This window comes from Dermacentor silvarum, chromosome 3, assembly GCF_013339745.2.
Source record: "Dermacentor silvarum isolate Dsil-2018 chromosome 3, BIME_Dsil_1.4, whole genome shotgun sequence".
In the NCBI taxonomy this organism is placed as follows: Eukaryota; Metazoa; Arthropoda; class Arachnida; order Ixodida; family Ixodidae; genus Dermacentor; species Dermacentor silvarum.
In genome coordinates, this window is record NC_051156.1 from 217,926,995 (window position 1) to 217,950,040 (window position 23,046).

Genomic DNA, 23,046 nt, shown 5'->3' on the forward strand with positions numbered 1-23,046 from the left:
AAACAATGCCTGAAAAAGTAAATTGAAAGAGCTTCAGCGGCCGCAAATAATGTTCTTCTTGAAAAGGTTATTAAACTTTAGGTTCTCAATCTTCACTTACATAGCATCGTAATGCAAAAACACGAAGTCGCTTCGAAGATTCCTTCCTTCTTTCCAATCTGTTATAGATTTCTAAAATTGACATTATTAAAATTGCGATGACAATATAGACTCGTGAAGCTTCTGGGCGCTGGCGATAAACGCGAAGTCGTCTCTGCATTGAAAAGAAAATATAAATTCATTGCAAGACATTAGACATGGCGGCTATTATGATACTGCGTGGCACAAGCCGGTCGCCGGACTTGATTTCAGGTTGGAGCCAAACCTACGAGCCGCATTTTCAAGTCTAGGAGCCGAGATGGACATTCACTATATCCCTTCAGGGCACCTCAAACTACGCCTGCCAGAGCTCAGGAAGTTCACTAAATGAATAAAGTTTTCTGCGAACATTATCAGTACACAAACAGTTTAGGGCTGCAATTGCTCAGTCACGATTTGAGTCATGAAGTGCATGGATTTTACTTCAAGCTTTATGTCGCCGTTGTTTCACATGAGGCTTCTTTTATAGTTATTTGGAACCATATCTTGCTATACACTTATCCGCCAAAATAGCAGTAATTACATGTTGAAACCGTGCACACCGTTCACTCGGTACAAAACTGTCAGCACATCATAAAAAGCTTTCCGTTTAAATTATTTATACCGCTCAAATTGGACAAGCTTAGCAAAATAGCAATAAAAGCGGGTAAAATATGTTTTTTAATATTCTAAACAAATTCAGTTGTCTTCAAAGTTCTGACAAAAGTCTAATAAGGGCACTCATAAATTAAACCAAGATTATCGCTGTCGTGCGATGATTGTCATGAGAAACAGAACAAGGTCAAGACAAATCCATGCACTCACCCTCATTTCCATCTTGAGCAAACGACCATGTCGCCGACTCACACAAATATTAGAGCGCTATATTTCTCTCCAGTATGCTTCACGTGAAACATTGCATGGTGTCTGAAACCGCACGTATACAAGGGCACGCCACTTAAGAAACTCAGAATAAGCGGTCACAGACGCACAAGATTCCACGCGCACTTTCTTCACAGACGCCGGGAGTAAGCCCTCTTCGAAGGATCGCTTCACCGTCACAACGCAGTTTGATAAAACTTGTCGCTGGGCTGCTTGGTTCATTATGCTGAAGTTTGAAGTATCTACGCATGCAGTTTTTCGGCGTAGATAACATAATGGATAACACAATGACGCAGTTCGCAGAACTAGGCACGTTATTCGTGTAGCATCGGCTCCACCACGTGGGCTGTGGACGGATCCTCTGGCGAGCAGGCGGCCAACGTTTTCAGGCTCACAGCTGGGCCTAATTGAATCGCTAGCCATACTGGCGACAGCTGCAGTTCTTGTTGTCCTTTGTATGTGACAGGGCGAAGGATTTATAGGACTCGGAAGTGCACAAGGGATGTGTATAAGGGAATATTATCGAAGGCGTCCAACCAATGGAAAAAGAGCATTTACGAACGAAACGCTTTGTGAATTTGCCGCCGGTTTCAATGAGGACAAGCTGTTGAACATTGTTACTAAGGGTCGCTCGGGCGTCATAAGAATGAGATGACAGCCACCCCCCACTTTTAGATGGAAACGTTCAGCAATGTAATCATCCACGCACAAGGGCAAAAATGAGCAACAAAATTCATATCTCCTGTCTTTAACTGCTTTTGCGCCAACAGCTGGCAAACTTCGCACTGCTGGTTATTGCTCAGGATTGCTGTCCAGGGAATAGAATCGCACGATAGCAGAAAACTAAACACATAATGCCGTTATTTCAGACACAAGTGCGGTTTGAATTAAGAACGGGATGGGGAGGTTCATGGTTGCCACCTATTGTTTGCATCATTTTCTTTTTTTAATGATTTGCACAGCGTCGAGCCAACGAAACAGCTCTGAGTATAGTTTTGACGGAAAACACCGATGTTTATGGAAAGCCTCGAGCAAATCCTTGAAGTAGATCACGTCAACAACGATGCTCCCGGCGCTCGTAAAGCAGTCGTTGAGTCAAAATCGCGGCAAGCAATGCATTACGATGGCCACGATGGCCGCTTCCTCTCATGGCTCTAACAATAAACCTACATATACACGTGCAGACATGTACATTTCCTTTCGAAGAATGTGTGCACTGCAGCAAAACGTCGGTCCCTTCTGCAATGCTTGGGAAATTAGGCTACTATGTGCAGGGTAGCGGAAAATCGAAACCCAAATTGTGCATTTCTACAGAAGTCTGTAGGACACATCGGTGAAATGACAGCGTCGTTAATTGCAATTACGCGGTCTCTCTTATTCGAAAATTGGTGGCGTCAATGATCTGGCAACCGTACACCCACGTTCTTGAGTTTTTTTTTCTGTTATAGCGTTCACGCTTTCTTTTATATCATTTTATTTCTTTTGGTGGTGCTTAACACCACAAGACAACTGATTCATGAGGGGAGATAAAGTGGAGGACTTCCAATTAATCTTGAAACCCTAGGACCGATTAACGTGCACCAGAATGTAAGTATAAACAAGCCTTTGTGCATTTTTTCCACATTTTTTTCCGCATTGTGATGGTGCGATGATCTCTAGTAATCAAATTTGTGACTTTGTTCGCGCGAGAAAAACGATATAGCTATCGATACGGATTTAAGGCGACCGCGTTTAAATCCTCCTGGTCGCAACTTTTCTGTCCGCGATAATGTGTGAAATAGCATCTTATAGAAACAGCACCCAGACCAGCGTGTTGCAGACGGATCGTTCCCTCCGCGTGTTCGTGGTAGAGGCTTGCCCCGTCGTGCAAGAGCACTGTTATATAAGTTAAGGGTTGGATCTGTGTTGGTGCGCGAACGCCTATACCGACAAGGACGTGTGGACAGCCCGTCGTGTACGTTTTTTGGCTCCTTGTGAGACACTTGAACATCTCGTTTTAGAGTGTCCCGCATTCGTTGCGCAGCGCGCATTGCTAATTAAGGTATATAGACTTATTGGACTGCAATGTGCCACCCTTGACGATTGCCTGTTTCCAAGGGGGTGCGCTGCTCGACGTGGCCAGGCCAATCGATCCCTGCTAACATTTCTGAAGGATACTGACTTAGCCTCCCGCTTATAGACATTGTTTGCAGTTTTGTTTTGTTCTGTCTGTGTCTCCGTCATTTCCAACAACACCCACCGCTCCTCACCAATCATAACCCCAACATGATCCCCCTACCGATCCAACGCCTTAGAGAGCCATCGAAGATCTTTCTGTCCAGCCTCGCCCTGGAAGACCAGCTTTGGCTCGTAACCAGAAGCCAGGTGGCGAGAACAGTATATGCATTCCCGTAAAGTGGGAACCACTTCCATTCGGCGCATGCGCTGAAAAGCTCACGAAATGAAGTTTTTAATTCATTCATTCATCCGTCATTTCTTTAATTCCTCATTTCTTTCATCCTATTTTCATTTCCTCTAGTCCCTCCTCCTGAAAGAGTAGGCAGGCGTTGTGCCCCTCTCAGTGGCAGTTGTCACCTTGCCCATTCCCTATTTTCTTCGTGTCCTTGCGTGTATATGTGTACATACCAAATAATGCAATAATCTGCATTATAGAAGAGTGTTCAGAAAGCCAATGTGATGAATTTGGTTACTCTGAATTGCACTGCACAAAAAACGGAGGTACAAAAAAGAAAAAAAAAAGAGAGAAAGGAACATATGGCTCGGATCGCCTTCATGATAACCACGCAATGAATGATCTAATGTCTCTGTACATGCACATATGTGCGCGTATATATTTGCATTTTACACTATATTTTTATTGCTGCCTATCGTCAATGGTCGCACTGTAAGAAACCTGGACCCGTCAAGTTTCCCAGCCGTTTCCCTGGTTTCCTTGAATAGTGTATGTGCAATATACAGAAATAAATTACTGTATTGTATATTATGTTCACATCGGAGAATGGTCATACGGCAACTTCAAAAAAAAAAAAAAGGGGGGGGGGGGAGTTAAGCCACTATACGTGCGAAGTACTGCGAGAATGAAAAATAAGCATACTGAAGTTCCATTACCAATTTGCTGTCAAGAAGCGATCGATGTACTCCGACGTCACGGTTTTCGCATCGCCCCACCATATCCTCTTTCAATTCACACAATTTCACGAGGGGGGGGGGGGGGGTATGTTGCTTACTGCAGGTGGACCTAGCCTTGCAAAAGTTGCCGGCAATCTCTCCTCCCGAGCACCGCTTTTGAGGATACTTAAATCAACTGTTCCACCCGATATATTGTTTTCCCACAGAGAAGGTGTGGCAGAGGAAACTGGAGTACGTCAGGTCTTTAGTAATTATTGCTAGGCACGAAGCTTTCATGACAACTGTCAGGGTAGTGACGACGATGACGATGACAGCGATGACGAGAAGGAGGAGACTAACGAGAATGTGAAAAAGATACAAGAGCATGAATAATACGTTCAGCTGCCGCATTGTTACGGTTTTCTCGTCGGAGCTTCGAAGCTGAGAGCCCTTCGACACACACACACAAAGTTTGGCAGCTCCCGAAAAAGAAGAGGCACAGTTTGCGCAGCAGTTATTTTTGCTCCTCGGAAGCAGGCGTCGGCGACTCACACGTAAAGGCGAGGGCGAACGGCGCCCCCCGAAGCCGCGAGACCACAGCGGTGGCGTCGGCAGAGGGGTTGTTGTCCCACAACAGCGAACTACCGGGGCGGTCGAGGGAAACTGGCCGGAACGCAAGGTCGCGCCGATACGCGGAAGGTGCCCGGTCCCTTTGTGGCACGGGTGCATGCCGAGTGCGTTGGCTGGCACGCTTGATAAGAGCCGCTTTCCGAAAGCCTCGGGTTGCATCCTTTTCTACCACAGTAATGGTGTGCTCGCTCAAGAACGTCGGTCCTGTGGTGTGCGCGTGGTCTTGTTTTGCTGTTTTATCGCCAAGCGCATTGTCCGCACGACGAGGAACCCACAAAGAAAGCTTCCACTTGTTCTTTCTAGATTCATGCTCGTTCTTTCACTCCCGGAAGTTTGACGGGCAACTCGACCAGTTTGAGTGGTATACTGTGGGGGCCTTGCAGCAATGCGCCTGATCGCACGAACGTAAGAACTGCTTCCAGCCAGTAAACAAACACGAATGCGTGTCTGTTACGAATATATACGTCAGCACCAGTGCGCTATTGTCTATATAAAATTGCTGTATATTGCTTTGATAATTTTCCCATCTGAGTCGACGTTTCTTTTTGCGAGTTCTTCTTGGATGGCTTCAGGTGGCTTAGATAGGTTGCGTTCTCCGAGTTTAGCATTTAGGCTTAGCATGCGTGTAACGCACTTTCAAGACGGGACCCACTTTCTCACACTGGAGGCACAAACGCATGTGCTTTGAGAGACGTCGGGCTTGACTGAATGCAAGAAAAAAAGAGAGAGCAAGGAGGGAAATGTAGGTATAGGTCACCCCGACGAGCATCCTACTCCAGTGCAGTGTATTAAACTGCGGTTAAGGGAATCGAAGGAGAAAAAGAGGGTGAAAGAGCGCGAGCGTAAACTAAGCCTCCCAAGTATATGTTTCCGTGTGAGTCATGTCAATGGAAGTTTAAAACGGCCACAGCCTGTAAAATACCACGTAACATATTTGTCAACTGTTAACATCCGACAGCCGCGTGTTTACAGCTACCTGATCAACAAGGCACCCTTCTATCCTATAGAGTCGGTTCATACTGTAATACTAAAGATATTATTAGACATTTGTGCGCATGCTGTTAAGGCGTTCGCGTTGTCATATTTTGTTTGTCTCGTGTTTTCTCCGCTCGCGCGTCTTTGCAGCATATCTCGTCAAGTATCATAAGTAATACATAGATACTCTACAAAAGCCTCAACTAACAGAGCGAGAAGAATTGTTCGCGATTCGTAACATGTTTTCGCGTTTAGTAAGACCAAGTTGAGCGAATTTTTGACAAAACGTCGCGTACAAACGGGGAAAAGCATATAGCACATTGCCCTTTTGTTCTGCTAGGCAATCTTCGTTTTATACAGCACGTGCGAGCTTGGAATAAAGGAATGGGATCATCTTGAAAACAGGGATTCAAGAATAGACCGCGAAGTGGCGTTTTCTGCTTTTGCATCCTCGTCCCCATCTCGCTTTCATTTCTTTGAAAATGAACCTTCAATTTCTTATTCCACGGCGTTCCTCCTTGTGCGAGTACAATACATGCATAGATAGGCTATTCACTGTTATTAATCTTACAGCACGTCTTGTTTTTCTTAAAACAGTGAATTTTCGTCTCCAAACCGTAATTTAGCCATGGAAGACACAGTTGTAGGGTACTAAGTATTGATTTCAACGACCAGTGCGATTCTTATCGCGCGCCCGAAGCTGGATATATGAGAATTTTTGCATTGCGTCCTCATCGGAATGCCGCTGCCACGGTAGGGAACCGAACCCGCAACCTCGCGCTCAGCAGCAGAATGCTACAGCTAATGAGCCAACACAGTTGGTCCCCTTCAGTTTTTCTCTCTAGGAGGCCGATAAAGACTTAATTGTTACCCATACTGCACAAGCCTACGAGTACAAAATTGAGCGTATAACATAGACAAAGTGCTGGCGGTAGTATCGCAGCAGGCGACTTCAACCTGGGGTACTTGGACGGCAATTGTTCCCCCATAGCATATTTTATGTTTTTAGCACGTTTGTTTCAACAAAGAAGTTCCTCAAAAAAAAAAAAAAAAAGAGAGAGAGAGAGAGAAGTCTTCAGACGCAAGCTTTCGACACGTAGTGTTCCCTGAAGGGCCCGGAGTAACCGAGAAAGGAGTTTTACAGCTGTTGATTCGAAACACGTACCCAAAGTGTTTACGTACGTGTAACTAAAGCTGCCCAGGCGTCTAACTGCGTGTGATGCGACCGGCAGCCGCCGCGCACTGCTCGCAGCAGTGTCGAGGCGGATACTGCGCCACGGGGCGCCCTTGGCTTCGGCGGCGGCGGCGGCGGCCGGCGCGCGTGGCCGGCCGTGTTGTCGCGAGCGAAGCCCGCCGGGGCTGTTGTCGGGCGGCAGCGCAGCCTGCAGCTACCGCTGCTGCGTCTTTTGTTCTCGGCACGGCTGATAAGGGCGCTATCGCGGAGGGCCCGCTTCTGCAGCGTCCACGTCGGTCGCCCACCCCGGCATCCCTGCGGTCTGCGTTGCCGCAGAGCATGACCGAGAGGACCAAGGAGCGTCGCCATAAACAAGACCATCTTTATAAGAGGAGTCATTATAAAATGTGAACCTATTACGGGCTTCTTACGGGCACTTGTTCAACCTATGTTGCCGGAGAAGCTAGTCACTTGTAAAGCTAGAAGTGCTCAAGCGTTTGGTGAAGCGATACGAATCAATAACAATACTGACGAAGAAGTCTTTGAATCAAGTTTCGATTGGACCCAGAAACTCAGACTGAAGCACAAAGTGACCATGGAATATGTGCACGACCCCGTAGCAACCGTCTTAGATGAAAGGGTCAGGTCGCGAACTTCAGGGCCAAGTTCGATAAGGGAAGACTTGGACGGTCTTCTCACGTGATGAAGAGAGGCGAGAGTTGCATCGGCGAGAAGGCACTGAACAATGATTTGGGGAAAGATGAAACGAAATGAGGTCTAAGAAAACGTGGAGAGTCAAGTCGTGAAAGACGCTAACGCCAACAATTTGAGAGAAGAATTGGCCAATGACGATTCTAAGTGAAAAATAATATTTTCAGAAACAATGGCCGAATTAGGAAATAGTCGAATAGTCGGCGAAAGAAGATAATGATCATGGGGAACAGGGCAGACGACAAGACTGAACAGATGCACTGTAACACAACACGTGTGTTCCTTCCTATTCAGTCTTTCTTGTCTCGTCTATGCTCTTCATCATGATATCCACAAACCAACTATCGCAATTTCGTACTCTATACCATCGACAATGTGAAACGATAACAGGCGGAGTGGACGATGTGTCTGGCAAGCTTCGAAGTGTCTCGCGAAAAAAGGTATGTCGTTGATAGCGAAGTCTCACAGGAAAGCAAGCATTGCACCGTTTATGTGGCGCCCTGGGAATAGTTCATTTAATACTTAGAATCCGAGCCCCGGTGTTCGGTTAACTAAATCATATGCTGATCAGAGTCAGCATACGCTAGGAAGGAGCGGCGCATATCGGAGGAGAACACCAGATGGCGAAGAATAGAAAACTAGCTTAGGGAGCCTACATGCAACGTTGCATGTAGGCTCCCTAGACTATCTATTTGGACCACTTAAATTCACTTGTAGTAAGACGGCGACGATTGGCAAAGCAGGATTAGCTAAATCTACCATAGCCAAAAAAAATCGTTCATTCATTCATTCATTTAATGCGAGAACGCAGGTTAGAGACCCTGCATCCCGGTAATCTGAGAGCGCTCCGTGCAACCAGCAGTCTAACAGCCGACTGACCAGCGGTAATACGTTCATTTCTTTACGGGCCCAAGTGCAATGAGCTTAGCAAGACGTAATTCGTCGCTCGCTCGATTAAACAATGTGCCCCCTGGTATGGCGTCAGCGCCAAACGGCTTCAGTCATCCGAGTTTTACGATGGCAAACACACGTCGCAGAGCGAGCCGCTCATTACACGTTCTCTCCGAGTGCACCGGTGTAGCAGTGATTGTGCAATCTGTCCACCACTCAACTATTGCCCCTCAGTTCGCGCAGCACAGTTGCAGGCTTTGACTGCCACTCCCGTTCTTAATTAACAAAGACGACACTCGTAAACCCGTCAGTCGAACGTACGAGACAAACTTTATCAGGAGTAGGAGAGCACAATCAGGGTGTTCTTGATACTCTTTGTAATCTAACCGGTACGTGAAACTGCCGGCGAATCGACTTTTCGTATTGTAGCCAACAAATGTGCGCTGTTAAATGAGATAAAACGGTAAAAAAGGGAAGAACCCATACACTTTCACAAAACAATGCATGTAATCTTGAAGTTAGTCCTCTAGATTGATCGTCCTTTACTGCCTTGACCGCAAGTCAATGTGCATAGCCCGAAGATTCAGCAAACTTGGACCGAGAAAAGAGAGAACTTGGACCGAGAAACTGACTGTAACCCGATGAAAACGAAGAAAGAAAATTATAGAGAACCACACAAGAAGAATATCGGTGCCACTCAGAGCAGCGATAGCTGTTCCTCGCCTGGCTTTTGCAACGGCTCGTTTTTATGGCGCGTTGTCCCGACTTGTCGCTATGATTACCTCGTTGCTATAGCAACCTTACGCAGAGCTCGAAGCCAAGCGAGGAAGCCATTTCCCCTGTTAACTGATGGTACCAAGGTTGTCTCTCATTTCGGAAACTGGTTTTAAACAGTTGTAGGCGTGTGGTTTGGTTAGCGCCTCCTTTTGGTCGATTTTAGTGTAGCCGAATTGTCTACAAAATGAACGCGTACGTTCACTGCTAGTAATATCGCTTTTCAAACCTGTTAACTTGGAGCCACCTGTTGGTTTCGCTTTAAGATTACCTGATTGATTGAAGAATATTTTTTTAATATTTTCTAAAGTGAGAGAAACAAAATAAGAGATTAAAGGCCGCAAGGTTAACGAGATTAACTGCCCAGTTGCTTACCCAGCACTGGGGGAAGAGGAAAAGAGTACAAAAGATAAGGAAAAAAAAGTAGTAAAAGAATCTGCCCGCAGAAACATGATATAGGCGCGTAATGATGACTACATTCTGTCTCTATAGGCACGATGCTTTTAAAAACACACCAGTGCTTTTAAAGCAACTCAGGCTAACGTCGGCTGAGACCAGGCTCCCGGTATTCTGTTTCTCGTACGTAAGAAGGCGGTTGTCAAGTTTCTCGGACGTGGTATAGAGAGCGCTGTTCTTTGCACGATGTAAGGAGAACATTCACAAAGAGGATGCGAAACAAATCTCTTTGCACCCAGGTACTTCACATTCGGGGCTTCTGGTCATTCCGAAGAGAAAGGAACACAGATTTGCGAATGCTAATCCTGAAGGATGATTCTTTCGCCAAATACGAGGAAGAGAAAAAGAAAGAAAGCGTCTTGGAAGAAAAAATAAAAACTTGGAGGACGCTTAAGCTTCGCCTTTAAGAGTAGAACGCGATAGCGTTATCGGGACCCGTTCGCATCGCATCGTTCGCATACGGCAAGTAGGCTTCATTCACTACAACACTGAACGTGGGAAAGCCAGCTTACAAAGACCAAGCTTACACTGATCCCCTTAAAGTCGGCTTCACCTTTAAACTGAAATGAATTGCTGGAAAGACGTTTTTCCAGGGGCAATATAAGTGGCCTTATATTAAAATGTGAAGGCCCTAGCACCTTTTTTAATTATTTTATGAACTGCTTGCTATTGCCCCGACGCGCGCAGGTCTGGTAGAAATAAACGTGTGAGTTTCCTCGTAGCAGAATTAGGTTTTCTCGTACATTCAAATTGCAATCCGACGCCGACTGATAAACAATCCGACGGCGAATCCGATGCTGAATGGTAAAGTCGTACTTTACCATTTTTCTGACGGATTTCACTGAGAGAAATTCAATTTTTGTTCACCAAAACCTTGCACCACGTGGATGGCCTGCGTGATATGGTTGGATGATTTTCTCCGCCACCCGCGACCACACGCCGGTTAACGACGCCGGATTTTCTGCGACACGGGGCCCTAAACGCGTTAAAATTCGCTGCGACGAGCAGGATCTACAACTACTGTAAGAGCTCCGAATTTCCTGGCCAAAACCAGCAGTGATTGCAGGGAAACACAGCGGTCCTCTAGGCCACCCACCTATCCGACATAAGTGCCTTTGTGATGCAGGTGATAAAAGCACCACGAAGAGTTAATTTCCCCGCGCCGTATCGTGCGTCGTACTATTATGGATAAATTTGCCATGGTTATGTCGCTTACATAATCAAAAATTGAAGTGACGTTTGCGATAACAGCAATATCAGGTTATAAAAATATACTTGCTCCACGATTCTGTATGATTATTTCTAGGGCTTTATCAGAGTTGAAAAAAAAAACATTTAGAAAACGACCTCGTAACTAATTAAAACAGCTACCATGATTGTGGGACGTATCCAGTTTCACTGCGCTCTCTGGATGGAAGTAGAGACACATCGAAAGATTTAAAAAAAGTCATGATAGCTTCTGTTGTGGACAAAATAGTATATTCACTAACTTACGTACGTATACAGCAGAAGAGAAACTTCTGGAAAGGAAAACATCTTGTTGCTTTGTTGCCCCCATAGTTCTTCCTCCTACTTTTGTCGAAATACGACGTGCGAACCTCTTTTTCCTTCCGTACCGCCAAAGGAGACAACTGCCGTCCTTCAGTCATCTGACACAAAAGGGCCCCCTCTTATCTGAAATAGCGGCTCCCAGCGATAGATTCTCGCAGAGCTGCATTCTTTAGGCGACGCTGACACAGCCTGATGCCGTCTCCGCACACGATCCATTCCTAGTTGCTCTCAAGTATCTTCTAGAGCAGTAGTTATCACTTGTTTAATATCGCAAGTCCAAACAGTGGCTCTGGGACACCCTTGAGGCCTTTATGTCACAGTACATATGAGCAGATGATATTTGAAATAAGAGAAAGGGTAGCATCATGTTCTGCAATTGTTCTGCAAAAAGGACCCGATGTCAACTTTCAGTGGCTTCCGGGTCATTGCGGCATTGTCGGTAATGGCCTCGTTGACAAGACTGCCCGTACTGCTCGGACTGCCCACCGAAGCACCCAGACTATTTCAACTCCCCTGACAAGGACGAACGCTGCAAGAAAACTGCGTTTGCTTGCTCGCATAACGACACAAGCTCTCTGGAGCCTTCCGAGCATATCTAATTGCTGCTTACGTACCATGGATCCTTTGTTACGGCTCCAAGTGCTAACTAGCCTTTCTTGCGGCCATGCAACCCTGCCCGACTGCCTATGCCTTGGTGTGACATTTCCGAACGCATATTCTTTCCGTCTCGGAATAGCCGATATGCTAATGTGGAGCACCTGGGGTTCTGACGAAACTAACATTTGTTGTGCACTTTCCCTCACTACGATGTCAAGCGCACCTCTTTACAGGCCGCACTAAACTGACTGGTCACTAGTAAAACAATTTCTGAAATGAAAATTCTTGGACCTTGGCCACATCCCCGAATGGCGCAGAAAACGTGCGCTACTGGTGTTTTCGAGGAACACCGGCTTCAGCGACCGATTGTAGTCGTGCTGTGCGCGCAGTGCTCATTCTCTCCCTCTTTCGTTTTTTGTTCCCCCGTTTCCTAACGGTAGCAAACCGGATGCTCACCTGGTTGACCTCTCTTCTTTTCCCATCGTTTCGTTCTCTCCTCTCTCTCTTCGCAAAAGTGCAAAACATAAACATACATCTAGCAGAAACCTCTTTAAGTTGCAATTGCGTTTGCAGCCGCCAGAATTCCGTTTTAGGCAAGAATTACGTTTTAGGCACATTGCGCCTCACGCGATTGTACAACGCGCCAGTAGTGTTCCACGAGCGGTGATAGACGAAATAATTCATGCCGGAATCGACGATTACTAAGTCTCGTTCAAATGAGGGCGCTGGATGTAGCATGTCGGTTACGGTGCACATATGTAGTCTTTTTAATTGATGTCAATGTTGTGAATGAACATTTACGAAGACATTGCGCAAATGTCACGACAGACGCTCTTCTTCCTCTTTCAGACCCAGACAACGCTCGTAGCTGATAGGTCTCTGAAGCAGTCCCGGCCTACCCCCTTGAACCTTCTAGGGGTTATCCTGTGATTCGCGAACGGCCGTGTGATAAATGCTCTTGCAGCGGATTCTACTTACTGCACTCAAATTAACCAGATTCCAAGCGTCTTACGCGCGCTTCGGAAGCCAGGCGTATGCAAGTGCTGCATTAAGACAGAAGTGTAAGGATACCCTGGAAGGGTAACTGTTAAAACTGTTGAGCATAGAACGCCGAAAACAAATCGAACGCAGCGCTTGAGCCTATGCAGCCTGCATCCTGCTTTCTGCTGACGCAAACGACAAGCTTTTATAAACTCCCAGTGGCCCGTCATACGGGCAAAGCCCACTTGACCCGAATCGTTCAACTCGAGCCACTTCTGTCCAGACCTGACACTGGTGGGCTACTTTTAAACCCGCCCACGTGAAATACCCGTGCTGTCGTCGTCCGCGTTTGCCGGGGCGGAGATAGTGAAGACGAGAGGAAAGAGGTCTCGCACCGTTATGGTGTTCGGATGCAAAGCTGCTCTAGCAGAAAATTGAACTATAACTCAGGCGCTGCTCTCAGGCGCTGCTCTCTTTCGTTTCAATGATCTAGGGCACCGTACCCTGGATCATTGAAACCAAAGAGAGCAGCGCCTGAGACTCAGTGTCCTCTGCGCATTGCGCGCAGTTGACCTTACGTAGATATTCCGTCACGAATGGTAGCAGTTCTCAAACTGTCGCCATGCTATCCGCCAAAAACATAGATCGCTGAAAAGCGACACACTTCTGGCTTTCGCAATGCCCCATGAATTGCGACTAATAAAATACGTGGGTGTCTCGAAATTGGCTCTCTCGTAAATGATGCCGAACGCATACATCTTGATAAAAATGAAAATCTCGACATGTCGACATGCGTTCATTGCGGAAGCATGAATACATAAAACCGCAAATCAAAGAAAAAACGTTGTTCTGCCTGCTTGTCACACCTTTCCAAGTGAATTTGCTTTCAGTCGCGCCTTTCCATTTGAATTTGCTTTCAGTCGCACCCCCACCATGAATGGGCGTTTTCAGATATCGTATTCGGTCATAACAAAACTCTTCAATCATTGTACCAACGGCCTAAAAATGTACGCTCCATTGAATCTATAAACGAACTGCACGAACACAAAGGGGCCTCATTTGGTTGGTAATGGGAAATGCTATTGTGAAAATGCTACTTGTAGTGGCCTGTGACGCCCCGACTAGAAATAAATCGATAATGTGCCTGACCGATGTCATTTGGCTGGAGGCTCCCCAGGAGGACGAAATATTTTTCTTCCGCGAATCAGATTGACCGCCCATAACCGGAAGGGCAGTGTTTACTCTATATCTGCTCCTATAGCTCGATATCATGGGAGGAACGGCAACACTCGAATATACATTTTCTTCTCGCATGGTCGCACGTATTGACCGTTTCGGCAGCGGTGAAAAGGATTAGATTGGGCGCGCACACACGTTCAGCGTATAGCAACAGTAATAGCAAAGTTTCAATCCCTATCCGACCAAGTGTTCGTCCGCCCCGATGGGCCAGTGTAGGCGGGAGTCGATAAAAAGGACGAAGTGCTTCTTGGCGCACTGCTGACCGCACTTACTGCGTTAGACCGGAGCGTCGTCGAAACCACTGCTATAAATCAATCAGACGTTCGGAGCAGTAAGGGGCCGATGTAATGTAAGTTTAATGCCTCAGTTTATAGCCTTAATGGAACTGACAAAAAGGGTGTGAAATATGTGCTCTGTGAGTATATCAGGCAAAGAAAAAGAGCGCAACGAGCATTATTGCAGGGAACGTTGTTGTTTGAGTTACAACCCTTGAAGATTTTATCATTCAGAAAGTTTATGTGTGAGAAGTGTAGATTTCGTCACATCTGCTTTGTAAAGAGGCTAGTGCGAAGTGCGAATTTTCATACAGCACTTAGCATTTGACTGCGTTTTGTTAAGCTCAGCAGATATGAATAAACTTCGCTCACTGACAAATTTAGTTATACGTATAGTTTCGTTATAGTTTCGTCAGCCCTTACGAGAACGAAATCAATGCATGAAGTGTCAACATCGACTGCGTGTTCGCGTCGGGCGAAGAAGTTAATGCGAAGCGTGCCTTCACAGCAGACTCAGTTCAAGAGGAAAAGAGGAACGAGCGCCTGGGCGCACACTGCGCTCCTGCCGACGGTAATGGCATCATGCATTACGACACGGCAGACGTCTCTGCCGCAACACCAAAAGCATTCGCTTTATCTCGGATGCCACAAAGGAGATAACAAAACAGAACGGAGGAAAGAAGCCGTGGAGGAGGAGAATATTGCCGGGGCCGAGACCGAAACACGTGACGAACACTGTAGCGATCACTGAAAAATCAAGCGCTATTTCTCGGGCTATGCTTGCGGCTAAGGTACACTCTGCGGACAGCAAAAAACTTGAAAACACAGAATACAAAAAAAAAAGAAATTGCTGGGCGCAGCAGCGTTGGATGCTTTTCTTGTGCAGCGGCACGTGCTGTAGCCGTAGATAGCGGTTTACGGCCTGCCGGGACCCTCGGGCTGAAGAGAAGAAGAAAGAGAGAAATAAAGCAGCAGGAATGGAAGGGGGTGGGGAGGGAGTGCAAGCACTCTTGGCACACTCAGCGGTGGAAGGCACGCAGCGCGGCTGGATGGAACGCTGACTGCGCGGAAACACGTGCAACGGCCCCGTTGGTTTGAAGCGCCCATTACTCGCCCCTGGAGAGTGGACACGCTCCTCTAAGTGTTTACCACGAACGCTGACTTCCGATCCGTTCCGGTGGTTCCGCAATGATGACATTTTGAGTGTTGCGAACCACGAGGGATCCGTTCGCGCACGCGCCCTGCGGAAGAAAGCGGATTTTGCCTGTCTGTTATCTTATCTTCGTGTCATCTGCGCGGCCGTGTAATGAGTCTCCAATGGTGGCCCTGAAAGGACTTTTGTCGAACGTGCGGTTTTCATTTGTCTCTTTTAAGATTTTCCAACGCCCTCGTCATAAATGTCGTTGAAGTCAACTTGACAAAAGTGGATTGAGTCGTCTTCTCGTCTGGAATTTGCTTGATGGATCAACATATGTAAACACCGTACAATCAGAATTAGCAACTGTTCGGACTTTCCACCTATAGGCCTGCATGGTGTATATATAGGCTTACTTTAGTGCAGGCGCTGACAAGGTCCATGTGTGTTCGATCAAGTCGAGTGGGATCGGGTTGTGTGGGTCGAGTTGTAGGTGTGCCGCCAAGCGACTTGGAACCGGAAACAACTTCGTATGATCGGTTGGGTCATCTCGAAGCTGTGTGGCATTGTCCCTTGGCCCTCGAGAAACACTTTCGTTAAATGTGATCGTGTCGAGCTGTCCGGGTCGTGCTGTGTCAGCCGAAGTTCGGGTTCAAAGCACTCGAATCGGGTTCATGTAAGCAAACCTATAGACAAGCTGCATGTTTGAAACCAAATAGAGCGCTGCGAGGCATGGCGCAAAGAAAGGCGCCTGTTCAAGCACACCAGAGTTGCAGACCACTACATTTACGCTCCGCTTCTTACCCGAAAAGTTTTCTCGCGAGTACTAGCCATTTATTTCGAGAGAGCTCGCACCGGTAGAGCTTATCATAAGAACTATAATTACGCCCTGAAATGCATGCGTGAACGTCCCTCCCAGCGGATGAACACCATTTTCACCAGCATCGAAATTGACGTCAGCCCCGCTGCAACTTCTTGACGACGCGTTCTTCAGCTTGTCCCTTGCAAGAACACTGCGCGGTACACGAGTGGTTCCGCGGTGCAGCACACGCGACGCCTGCGGCGACCAGCCAGGTATTCGTAACCACGCTGCGACTTTTCTAATTACCTGGGCCGGCACTCACATAGCTGTCCTTCGCCACCCTTATGCAAAACGCAGACTGCTCATTAACGCTAGCTCGCTGACCGTGATCGCAAACGAGAGCAAAGAAGGCGAAAGCCAATTACATGCGGTTGTTAAAGGCCAAGGAAACTCTTGTTTCACTGCCCTGCGATTGTACTGTGCAAGAAAAGTGGTCAATGGCGGCGTTCATACGCTGTGACGCAATCGAAAGCACCGGGACGAGATCTTTGCAAAAGAGTAAGCTGCCTGATACGATCGAGTTGGCAAAAGATGGCATGAAAGTGGAACGCAGAAAACAGTGGAGAGGGACTTTCAAATTCATTAGAGCAGACGTATAACAAATAATAAGTGAATGACGAATTCAGTATTTTGCACAGTTTCAATGTCATACAGAATCAGAGTGCTTCATACATCGCCTTAGAAGTAATACTGTTGTAGCTTAAGGGCGCCGCAGAATGCGAGTATGGTAGCAAACAGGATTTTCAGTTTTAGTTTACCTTTCTACCTTTCCCTCTTCTTTCGTCTGTTTCTCTCTCCCTCCTAAAAAACTCATATTGTTTATTTGCAATATTCTGGTAGCCATATTTGTCAAACAAATTTCTACACATGCTACAATTATGTCACAGAAGGTGAAGTGAAGTGCTTCTATGAATTATGTTTTCCACCGACCCGAGCCCGTATTCCCCCCCAAAAAGTTTTTATCAATGAAACTGTTCCTAAGAGCAGATCCCAGCCGATCGTAATGTCGGTCATGGACCGTATTCACGAAAAGCTCTTACGCTAGAAATGTTCCTATGAGAAAATTACGGCCAATCCGAATGTTGGACATACTTTAACTAAGGTGACCGGCCAATGGCAAATAACACTTACGAGCCAAAAGCCTTGCGAATTCGGACCTCGATTTGCACCTGAGCTGAAGAAAGTTAATAGACCGATTTCACGACGAGTTTTACTGCGCCACCGCTGCCGCAAAGCATGCCGGTAGCAGTAGTCCTCGGTAAAGGGCTGTGGCGCAACTAGGGTAAGAAGCGTGTTTTGTCTGTACCACGAGAAAACCGCTTACCTCTCCAGACCAAAGGGCAGACAGGTGAAAATAAATAGACTCTACATTGGAGTTGGGTGGAGCAGACGCATGTCGTAACTTCCCTCTTAAATTCAATAGAAAATTCACCCCTTCCCCCCGTGTAGGGTAGCAAACCAGACGTGCTTCTGGATGACCTCCCTACCTTTCTTTCCTTCTGTTCCTCCTCCTACTTCACAATGGCATCGTCCTCGGTAATTTAAGGACGTAAATGAATCTTGCGGACAGCGCAAACCAACGTGAGAAAAAAAAACTTAAAAATACTTTTCAGAAAGTATCCTTAGTAAAGTAGCAACGCTACCACACAGTGGCCCCCCAAATGCATTTACCGCAGAAAACTTCGGCTCCACAGTTGCCATAGAAGCTATATAGTTGTATGGAAGCGTTAAACTCTTGGCTCCATGGCTTTATAGCCAAGCGAATAACGCTCCTATACAACTATATACGTATAGCTTCTATTGAACAAAACTAAATAAATAGGATCCCTTAGCATGCACTGTAGATGGGGAAAATATTAACAGCAACGTGCAACTTACCAATTTATGCTATCATGATGCACAGGAACAAAATAGAGAAAAACAGTTTCGTCGACATGTTGTCCGCCATCTACTTAGGACGTGTCCTGGGACAACCACAGTCCGCAAAAGTTGTACTTCGGGGTGTGACGTTGAGAAGCGACTAACCTGAAAGTTATGAACACAGGCTCATGGGCAACACATTCTATATGTATCGCTTTTGCAGTATCGGCATGGAGTGGGCCTACATGTTTACATTTAATTTCATTCTGAATTTATGCCGAGTGGCAGCCTGAGCGAATCATAAGAATAATAATAAAAAAAAACCTTGTTACAGGCCCTTCAACTTCAAGCCAGACCGGAGTACGCACAAACTCGCGCAACCCAGCAACCCAACGTAAATCAGAGACTAAACAACATGCTTGCGCCATGCAATATGCTCATGGAATGCCTGGATTGCCAACGAAACAAGGTAACATTCCAGTGGAATTCCCGCTGCGGAAACTCATGTGCGACGCTATAGCGAAATTACAATTCGCGACAACAATGATCGCGTTTATGGCCTCGGAAATAATGATGCCAAAACACTTCTGATAGCTTTTAAAATCGCTTAATCAGCGTTCCATTGAGATATGTATACTATATATATCGTAGTTCACGCGTGCTTTGGCAATTGGTGTGTTTAGACAGGCTCCATAGATTTGAAGGCTTTATTGTTGACGGCTGTGATGTGTACGTAGCAGGTTAAGGAGCACTTGATCCTTGCAGATGTCTGCGTTTTTATTTTTGTTCACTTCGTTTTCTGAGTTCGGATTCCTAAACAGGCGTCATGTAATTTATAGAGAATACCGAAGTGGCATTATTAATATGATGCATTTTAATTTTGCAAAACTGCTACTTCGATGAAACAGCTCTGCAGCTTTATTTTGATGCGTTGCTTTGTTTTAGAATTTTAGAAATTGTTCGCTTATTTGCTTGCTCGTTCATTTTTTTTTTGTTTATATGGGCATATAAGTACGTTTGCTCGCTTAAGCAGCCCGAGTTCAGCGTCATTTATATATATAGACATCACTATAAGACGCAGTCAAACAAGGTGCACTTTCGCAGTATGACTTTTCGCACCTCTTCTTCTTGGACCTGCAGGATACGTATGAATCACTTAATGCGAGGCGCACGCGTTGTTAAATGTTCTTCCTATGCCCCTTGGCATTAAACTGAAACGACGTGGAACATAGACTTCGATTCCGGCGTCGCGTGGTGTAAACATATAGATGCGCCGACACCGAAGTGAAAGTTGAGACCTAGATGTGTTCCATTTTGTTTCACCTTTAGGCTTTTTTTTGAGACCACTAATAAAGTAAGAGCAACCGCTTTTGTATCTCCTGCTGGCCTTTGTTTTCCGCGTCACACTGCCTGCCAGACACTCTCGTCCTCCACCGAGCTATCAGCGACGCGGGCGATGGCCGGTCTGCGCTGGTTAGTGAGAGTTCCGCTGCCCTTAGAAGTCTGCTCTCACAATGCAATAACGGAGCGGTCGCGCTTAATAGCCGTCATTGCAATGCACTGGTCAATTGATGCCTTTCTCTATGCACAATTCGCTAAAGGCCACAAGAACCGTAATCAGTGAGGAATGCCTGCGGGGCGCCTCAGCGGTTCTGTATCGCGACTGCGCAGAGGCATGCGACGATAACCACATGTCCGCGCTGGCTGGCCAGTCTCTGCTGCATTCAAGGACGTACGGCAAGCGGGCAAGGGGGCTAAACAAAATGGACTTCGGACAGCTGACTCATGGGAGCTTGACGTCGATGCAGCAAGAACTTCGGCGCATGTAAACATGCTGATTATTTTATTAAGCGTCTGTCAGGTCCTTGTCGCGTCCTCAGTGTGAGCTTGCTAGGCTAGGAATGTTCAGTGACGTTGTCTGTGGCCTCGTTTTCTCTCACTGCGTCCGTATTCTCCTTGGAATCTGATTTACCTTAATTTACGATTTTACTGCGTATAATCATTTCAGCTATGGTAAACGGTTGCACGCATTCCGCGCAGCTATTACTAGCCTTTCAATAAAATTGCTTGCCGATAATGGCGCCCAAAGAAGATGTTAGCGTCGTGCACATGGACCGAATCAGCAACACAAAAGATAAAGAGCATTCATTTCTTATTTCTGTGACCCCATTGTCAGAGAGATGAAACCATGCGATCTCTCTAATTGATTCATAATGAGCTCCCTTTAAGATTCAAAGCTGTGAAGTGAACCGCAAGGTGTACCATAACATCGTAACATCATTGCTGCTACAGACCCGCGCATTTCCTTAGCACAAATACTCTTTGCTCAACTAGAAAGAGGGCTTCTATTCCTTACGTCCAAGACATAAGTGAACCGAAAGTTTGCGTCCTACGCCCCTCTTAAACTGCAGACATGCCCGTACGACCAACCGATAGCTTCGGCACGAGCTCATGTAGGATTCCTCTAATGGACAAACTAAATTAACAGAAGTTATTTGGTGTGGTGTATGCGATTCAATCCATGAACTGTCCGTATGTTTACATCGGCGAAAGCGAATAGTTCGAGAGGCGGTTCAAGCAGCACCGAGACGTTAAGAAGCAACAAGTGTCATCGAGCGCGCTTGTTGAACACGGCGTTTTGCCAGGGTATGATATCAACTGGGTATATGCACGTGTGATTGATAAAGAAAATAATCAAATAATCTAAGATGCGTCTTTATCTAGAGTCTGTATGCATCCAGACTGCGTCACGCGGGCACGCAACCAAAACGATAGTAATATGCCACCAGTGTACGCTACGTAATACGGCATACTTAAGCGAATGTTTCGTCGCTTCTTAATCGCACTATGAGCCCTGTGTTGGAAGCCGATACGTTAGCCTTACTAAATATTTTGCGGTCGCTGGTTGTTTTCATCCATCATGTTTCACCGCTAGTATCACTCTGTCTAGATCAGCCATCGAACCATTCCAGAGCACAAGCCTCTCGACTTTTTTTTCTCACCCAAAGAAAATCACTTTGGTTGTAGCCCCGAATTGAAATGCGGTTCACGTGGACGCTACAAAGACCGGTGACGTCGCGTGCTGAAAGAGGTATACACTGCTCCGCAGAGCCAAGCAGGACGCGTCAACTCACATGTCTGTGATCTTGTCGGCGCGATCCTGCGTGAGCAGTCGCGGTATGGCGGCGATGCGGTCGCTCTCCAGCTGACAGGCCAGCCTCTGTTCCAGGTGACAGGAGCAGCCCAGGCTCTGACAGAACTGCTCGGGTGGCAGCAGGCGCCGGGTGGCGTTGGCGGCCAGGCCGGCCGGCTGCGCGGAGCCCTGAGGGTCGCCGCCGTGCGAAGAAGCCGACGGCACGCTGCCCTGGAAGCGAGGCACGGCCGCCACACGTCCAATACCGCCAGAACAACAACAGCACAGCACACCGGCGGCGACCACAACGGCGGCGAGCAGGCCGGCCCGCATCGCGTCCCAGGGCGGCGCGCCGCCGTTCGCTCGTCGGGCGCGGTATCCTCCGGACAACGTGCCTAACCGGCCGGAGTATCCTTCGTCTCTGAGGTAGTCATGTCCTCCGCGCTGTCAGAGAGTTGCGAGTCCGGCGCACAGCCCGAAACACACACTTTCCGAATGACGACGGGTGTTTCTCGAGTGTCACGTCCCTAGATGACACGAACGAGGAAAGGATCGCGCCGCGTCTTCTCGCTCGACCCCGAGGCGCTGAGGAGTCCGCGCCGTGGGCTTACCTGGCCCGTGCTTGGGCACCCGAGCCAGCGGCGTCGGCACAGATGAACGGGCGGTGGTGACGGCCGACCGCCATCGCCGCCGATTTTAAACGACGACGGAAGTGGAAACACGGAACGATCGCACCCTCTTTTAGGGAGCGAGGTAGTGCCTCTTTCTCGCGGCGAATCACATCCGAAACAAGCGGGACGACGCGGACGTCGGTGTCTCTCGGTTGGGAGCTCGGCGGCAGCAGCACGCCGGTCGGTCGTTGCGACGGGACGTCAGCTCTGATGAGAGCGCGCGCGCTCGCCAAGCGCTGCCTACACCAGTGCGGAAGAGGGGAGAGGCGCGCAAAGGCCGGAGAGGTGGGAGACGAGCGGTGCCGAGGGGCAGTCAGGTAGCGACGCCTGCGCCCGTATCCGCAACTAGCGCTTCCCTGAGCTGACAAGAGATGTCGAGAGCGGATGAGCTCGCGGCGGAGCGGAAGAGAGGCCGTTGCTATGGAGACAGCCTGTGGAACGTCGGTCGGCGGCAGAGCATGAAGATGAGGAGAAGGCGCGCGCACGCGCGCGCGTCTTTGGGGCTCTCTTTGCGGCGTGCCTATCTACCCGTGCCACTCAAAGGAAGGAGATGTATCCCACGGAGGAGCGCGGAGTGCTCCCTGCTTCTCTATATAGGACGCACGTCTTCGTTGACACGTTTTACGAGCGATTGCCCATCCACAGAGCGATGTGTCCAGGTCGTTTCTCTTGCTCGCTGTTGTGCGCGAGCATTCGTCCGTTGCGGCCGATCTCTCTCGTTGTTTTGTTCCGAACATTGTCGTCTACGTCGTCTACCGGATGATGAACCACCATATATTGTCGTCGTTGATGCAGGAACCACCGGAAAGGCCGTGTTTGCGCCGTGGACAAGTAGGGAACATGACAAGCGAGGTGTGACATTATTCTGACATGCGATATAGTAGACGCCCTGGTACGATATTATGGTTAAACCAACGTGGGCTAGGTTCTAGACAAATTTCACGACGTCAACAGACATCACAAAAAAAAAGGGGGGGGGGGAGCGCGGGGGGTATTTTTCATTACTTCATCAGTCAGAATAATC

At 47.5% G+C, this 23,046-nt stretch overlaps 1 protein-coding gene across 1 annotated transcript in view; it reads right to left on the reverse strand.

The window, feature by feature from the left end:
- Window positions 1-22,255, reverse strand: part of LOC119446670 (high affinity nerve growth factor receptor) — a 145,400-nt gene extending 123,145 nt beyond the window's left edge. Inside the window, exon 1 of the mRNA XM_037711166.2 lies at window positions 21,353-22,255. Coding sequence (XP_037567094.1) covers window positions 21,353-21,684 — 332 coding nt within the window. The 5' untranslated portion in view covers window positions 21,685-22,255. The remainder of the gene's footprint in view (window positions 1-21,352) is intronic.
- Between the last annotated feature and the right edge of the window lie 791 nt (window positions 22,256-23,046).